The sequence below is a fragment of the Mizuhopecten yessoensis genome, unplaced genomic scaffold (genome assembly GCF_002113885.1).
Source record: "Mizuhopecten yessoensis strain PY_sf001 unplaced genomic scaffold, ASM211388v2 scaffold5185, whole genome shotgun sequence".
Taxonomy (NCBI): Eukaryota; Metazoa; Mollusca; class Bivalvia; order Pectinida; family Pectinidae; genus Mizuhopecten; species Mizuhopecten yessoensis.
The window spans coordinates 26,852-33,721 of record NW_018405922.1 but is presented as its reverse complement, the minus strand read 5'-3'; the positions used below and the strand labels follow the sequence as shown (position 1 = coordinate 33,721).

Below are 6,870 nucleotides of genomic sequence, written 5' to 3'. Positions count from 1 at the left end.
TTACCTTCTGAAAAGTGTACATACTGAAATGACCTGCAATTAGCTAACTTAACCTACAAGTTTAACTTCTGAAAAGTGTACATACTGAAATGACCTGCAATTAGCAGACCTAACCCACAATTTTATCTTCTGAAAAGTGTACATACTGAAATGACCCCTAACCCACAATTTTACCTTCTGAAAAGTGTACATACTGAAATGACCTGCAATTAACAGGATTGTCCTGCATTTTGACAATTTATGACCCTGATTTCAGGTATGTCTAGCCTTGTACCTTTGTTACTGATGTTCATTGTAGTTTTAGATGTCATTAACTGTAAGATAATGTTGTAAACATTTATACATGTAATAGGACTGGATCAACATGGCGCGTGATCTGCTGAGAACTGAAAAGAAAGACTACACCGACAGCTTACCCAGGGTAAGTGACCTGTAAACACTTCCAAGGTGTGGTTATCTATGTACCGCCAAATCTTAATCCCTCTTTTCACAGACATTGCAAGTGTACTAAGATGTCATTGTTCTGTTTTACTGTTGTACACCTCACTATATATAGTTTAGTATCCCCTGCTCAACGAGTTGGCGGGGGGTATAGAAATGGGGTCCGTCCATCAACCTGGTTAAGAGGATTTGCTCTCCCCTATATCTTGCCTGCGTCAAGTGCTATGTTGATTATACTTACATCAATTGTGTATCTAGGGTTGCTCTATAGGGAATGCATATTGCGGATGCTGATTTTGACCTATATTTTACGCTTCATGTCTTGTATGACTTTTGCACTGCAAGCGGAGGATATCAATGACAGCGGCTTGTTGTTGTGCATCACTATTTTTGTACTTTAGTTTAGGTATCTTTTGAAAATTGTACATTATTCTGATGAAACTGGACTGAGACATGTAAACTGGATTAAGTTGGCGGAGAATCCCCACTTGATGTTGTCTGGTCATCTCTTCTATGAATTTCTATTACACTTATGGCCGGATTAGTGAACTCCATTGAGGAATCCATTAACTGTGATACACAGAACTTTACTGAACATTCACTAGCAGACATTGAATCTCATTTTCTTTTGTATATGTATATTCCGTCTTTGCGTATTGCAGAGTTATCTTCTCTTGTGAGCAGGTATTGATTGTTCCGTCATTGGTTTGTGTGAGAAAATTACCTGCTCACAAGAGAAGATAACTCTGCAATACGCAAAGATGGAATAAGTGTTGTCTTAGATTACTATTAAGACAAAAGATTCAGAAACATAGTTCCCAGACAGCATCAGTATAGCTATTGTAATGTCCATGGTCTGTCCTTATCCAAGTAGATGCTCTTGTATTGAGGAATATATTTCCTTTATTGTTCAAATAAGAGTCATATAATTTCTAAAATTGGAATGGGAAGAAAAGAACAAGGTACAGTAATCCAAGATATGGCTTTTAGCTCAAGGACTTCTAAACAATCCAGAATATAATGATGAACATCTTATGCATTTAACTTAGATTTTTTGGAACTTATTATAATTAGCAAACTTAATTCTTTGGTGTGTTGACATAATGTAATCGGTGCGATATCCTAAAGGACGTTGCTGAACACTGACCAGAACATTCCTTGCTGTGTGATTTCCTCCTGACTTAGAAGCTGGAGCACATCCTGCAATGCTAGACAGAAAACATACAGGAAATGATTTCTGAGGATTTAATGACAAAAAGGATCTCATATTTATACCCTTATGATAAGATATTTGTGAAAGTCACGAAGAATGTTTTAATTTTGATCAGCAGAGGAAGCAAATATTAAAAAATCCCAACTTATTTCATTTATGTCATATCAAATGGAAACTCAAATGTGATAAGATTATACTTATCTGAAGTTAAATGTATCTGTTCCTTTGTTACACAAGAAAAACCTTGTAGGTGTATCTAATAAATAAATCTGATATTCTATGTAGGTAACACACCAGGGGACCAAGTTTATAATATTTAACAGTAGATCTTGCATTCCATATAAACAGTCAATCTGATATTCTAGGACAGTTCTTGTAAGAAAAAAACTGTTTCAGTCAAAAGTTAATCGGGTGTGCCTGACTTCTAGCCCTGATTTCTATATTAGTTTCCCAGATTTCTCCAAAGATCATGTTTTTATTCTGACATTTTTATTGAAGGTCCTGAACAGATACATTGTACACTGTATATGTAAAGAATACTTTTAGAAATAACAATTTCAGGAGTGATAGATTAATGTAAATCAAAACAAAACAAAATATATGGATTACTTTAAAAACGTGAATTCGATTTATTTCAGGCTATGTGTATCATAATTAGAAATATTTGGTTCAAGAATGGTACAGTGAAATAAAAAAAAAAATTGACCCCCTCAATGAAGGCGGGAGAGGTATATTGGGATCAGGTTGTCTGTCTGTCTGTTTTTAGACAGAATCTTGTCCATATGACTCCTGCAATAATTTTCATTCAGTTTTCGTGAAGTTATTGTTAATCATTTACCAGTCAGAATCAGTACACCTGCACTTACTTTCTGGATACAACTATGCGAGTTATGCCCCTTTAACAAAGTGAATAGCCAAAGTCTTGTCTACTTCACATCTACAATGTGAATCCACCTTTCTTCACATATGTAATCACTGTACTGAAAAATTGGGCATATATATGCTTATTTCATTAAGCCAGTCATATTTTTGGGAGTTATCACTCATCGCATATTTCTGTTTCGTGATTTTTTTACAAAGTTCTATTCACCTTTTTGGCCCATTTGTATGAAACTTGCTTGACACATTTTATAAAAGAAGATTGTTGATTGGTTGAAATTTTCTTGTTTTTGTTTTTGTTTTCAATATTTTTAATGTAGTTAAATGGTAAACCACCAGTTTTGATTTCATGTGGCAGCGGGGTAATACATAGCCTGTGACTATCAGTTCTATTTTCTTCTTCCTGTTCTTTCTTTTCCTTTTATTTTCTCCCTAGCTAGCATACTGGTTTCAAATGAACTTTGATGGTTGCAAGGTTATTTTTATTTTTATTTTTTTTAAAGAAATGATATATTCTAAAACAACTAAATAATTTTAATTTTTCAGGCTATGTCTATTATAAGCAGTTTTGATAATCACCCAAAGCCCGCTGAAAGGACACCTGACTACAGCGCCATCTATCAATATTTAGCCCTTGTCCTTGAAGGGAAAGAACTCCCCCTCCTGGGGCCACTAGGTAAGTATTACTGTTTGATTCAGTTTGAACAGCTGATCTCTGTTTCCTTCATCTCCTTGTTTTCATTATGATATCTAAGGTATTTATGTGAAGGATCTTTTTTCAGAGAGTGTGGTCTTACTTATGAGTAATTATATTGTTTTGTTTTTATAGTCCTGTTTCTGAACTCGGGTTATAATAAAAAGTGGGATTAACTGTATTTTCGTTCCTTTAATTTTACAGCAGTTATTGCCCCTTTTTCAGCTTTTTACAGCATTTAATGTTTACTGTTTAGCTTCAAAACCAGTCAGGGCCACGGTGGCCAAGTGGTTAAGGCGTCTGACATTCTGCTACCAATTGCCCTCCATCACTGGGTCGCAGGTTAAAGACCTACGTGGGGCAGTCGCCAGGTACTGGCCTTCGGTCAGTGGTTTATCTCGGGGAACTCTGGCTTTCCTCCACCATCAAAACCTGGCACATCCTTAAATGACCATGGCCCACTTGTATAAAACATCTCAAAGTTAAGGAAAATCTCAAGCAATGTATTGTCTATGGGAAATCTCAAGAGTTGAGATGTTTTATACAAGTGGGCCCATAGCTGTTAATAGGACGTAAAACACAAACAAACCAAATCAAAACCAGTCATACTTTGTCTATTTAATTCTTTTCAACATTTTTATTGATACAATCATTTATAACCCTGACAACTGTCACAGCATGTATCATTGGCTACATCTTTACCCATCTTGTGTTTGTTACAGAGAGTGCAGTCATGCTCGACTTACTTTACGGTGTGGCTGATAAGATTGCAATGTCGGACACAACGAGACAGCGGCAGGTGATGAGATGGAAGTACAAGCTTCTATCCAGCAAGGTCGACACGCAAAACAACCAGCTGTTCATCAGACAGGCTCGCAAGGCTTTATCTAATGGTATACAACTAAAACAGTCCCCATCTCTCTTTGTTAATAAACAACCTATACAGTTTATATACCAGCTGTTCATCAGACAGGCTCGCAAGGCTTTATCTAATGGTATACAACTAAAACAGTCCCCCCTCTCTCTGTGTTAATAAACAACCTATATAGTTTATATACCAGCTGTTCATCAGACAGGCTCGCAAGGCTTTATCTAATGGTATACAACCAAACAGTCCCCATCTCTCTGTGTTAATAAACAACCTATATAGTTTATATACCAGCTGTTCATCAGACAGGCTCGCAAGGCTTTATCTAATGGTATACAACCAAACAGTCCCCCTCTCTCTGTGTTAATAAACAACCTATATAGTTTATATACCAGCTGTTCATTAGACAGGCTCGCAAGGCTTTATCTAATGGTATACAACCAAACAGTCCTCATCTCTCTGTGTTAATAAACAACCTATATAGTTTATATACTTTGTCTGTACAGGTGTTTGAATTAGGAAAGTGCAATAAGCTTCCGAGCAATGACAATATACTAAACACAGGTGTAAATTACCTTTTTTTCCTTCTTATTGTTGACTCACAAAGGTTAGACTCGCCCATTACCATAGCATCAGAGTGGTTTGAAACAGTTGACTTACCTTATTTTACTCAGTGACATCGGAATTTCTATCTGTCCAACCAAATGTAAATGATCACTCCAGCACTGATAGTCAGGTTGTTTTCAAAATTCACTAGTGTTAATCATCATTGAAGATTTTTTGATTTTTTTTGGTGGACAGGTAGTTAAAGTTTACCCTTTCACCACTGTGGACCATAATGGACTCATCTAGATAAATGTATGGTAGAGTCTACTAAAGTTACCTAGGGATGAAAGGTTTAAGGTCACTGTTTAAATGACTCATCAGATTTCTTATAACATGATTTCTCTATGTATTGCTTGTCAACTTGTGCATCCAACATGGTCCCTGCTGACTTATGTTTCAGTTATTTTAAGTGATATTCGGGCTGTTTAGGTCAATTTAATTTTAATTACAGTTTTTACTCTGTTATATTTTCACTTTTAGATTTTGAAGAATTTGAAAATGCATCAAATGCGACTGTGGCATCAGGCAGCAGTACACAGACCAGTCAAACGCCGTCTTCTAGTCAGCAGAGGTCTACTGTTCAAACAGGTACACCGTCTTCTAGTCAGCAGAGGTCTACTGGTCAAACAGGTACACCGTCTTCTAAACAGCAGAGGTCTACCGTCCCAGCCGACACAAATACCGCAACAATGTCAGGTTCTGCTCCTGGTCAGAGTACAACTTCTACAGCTATTTCCAGAAGCACTCGGGTAGCAAATGAAACTACAGTAATATCACACAACTCGGACAAATCAGCCAACCCTGTACCCACAGCTAAAAAGCAACTGGGTCCACCAAAAAAGCGACATAAAAATAGTGAAGTCGAATTTAGCATTAGACGAGAAACTGATATTATTGTTAGCAAAAATCTGTTGATCAGCGACAATGAGACTGCTGAAGGAGTGGGTAATAACAGCCTAAAGGTGAAGGAAAAGGGGAGAATCCAGGAGGGCGTACGAGCTGGACGTCATAAAGCTGGTGCGGACAGTGATAGCATACAGGTGCTAGGTGATGAAGACGAGAGTCCTCCAGTTAAACGTCGGAGAGATGATGCTGATGAAATTGAATCACATCCCATGCCAGATTCATATGTTGTTCGCAAAGACAATGAAAAGACAAATTCTAGAGGTGAGATTTTGGATTCCGAACAATTAAACAAACAGACAGACTCAGAACAGATGTTGTCCCAAAATGTTGGACAAAGGGCAACAGTATCAACAGATGAGAGCAGACCATTGGAATCAACACAAAACCAAACACAAAGTCCACCCTCCGTCAAAAAAAAGAAAGCAGTTGGTCGACCGCGTAAGAGTGTTTATAAGAAAAAGGAAGATCCTGTCAGAGCCGATTCCGTTGTGCCTAACCAAGTGTTTTGGAGGGGACCAGGAAGGCCTGCAGGGGCAAAGAAAATTATTCCAGAAAGACCTGAAAAAGTTCTTGAGGATCCGTCAGAGATCCCGAAGAAACCTTCTCTTTATACTCTGAATCCTCTGTGTGTTCCAGTTAGCCTCTTGTCTCTTCGTAATAAACCTGGTTGTACGTCAGCCCAACCAGTGGTGAGGAAGAAATCATTCCCTGCTATCATCAGCAAAAAACATAGTCCATTGTTCAACAGTCAGAAAAATGAAGGAATAACATCTGTTAGTATACACCGAATGGCAGCGGTCATTCCAGTTTCTAAACAGCATATTCTCCTTCCGAATTCCGCTACACAGAAATCTCAGTCCTAGACCTCTCTGCGATGTGGATAGTAAATGTCCTGCTGCTTCATAGTGTACTGTGATTTTTTTTATTTCCATGTGGTTAAATTCTGTGGTGTTAAACACAGTGCATTTTTCATGGGGACATGACTAGGTGAAAGTTGTTAAACGATTTCATTCTTCAAATAAACATACTTTGTCAAAGAATTGCAAACAGGTTTTATTTACTTCTTATTGATTTTCTATATAAAATGTAACTCAGATATTAAAAAGGTGAATTATATGAAAATGAAATAAGTTACCTCCCTTTAAATGTTTTGTCAGTTTTGAATACAAAAACAGCCTGCATTTATCTCATATTGTACAGTTTTGCCCGGTTGTTCATTTGCTGAAGTATTTTCCTATTTCTGGTATAATTTAGGAAATTCCT

At 37.2% G+C, this 6,870-nt stretch overlaps 1 protein-coding gene across 1 annotated transcript; it reads left to right on the top strand.

Moving 5' to 3' along the window:
• Positions 1–357: 357 nt before the first annotated feature.
• On the top strand, positions 358–6,470 carry LOC110450352. Its single transcript, XM_021497830.1, has 4 exons — positions 358–421; positions 3,080–3,209; positions 3,950–4,120; positions 5,182–6,470. Exons 1-4 carry the CDS (start codon positions 365–367, stop codon positions 6,468–6,470), a joined length of 1,647 nt encoding a protein of 548 aa, XP_021353505.1. The 5' UTR covers positions 358–364.
• Positions 6,471–6,870: the final 400 nt, after the last annotated feature.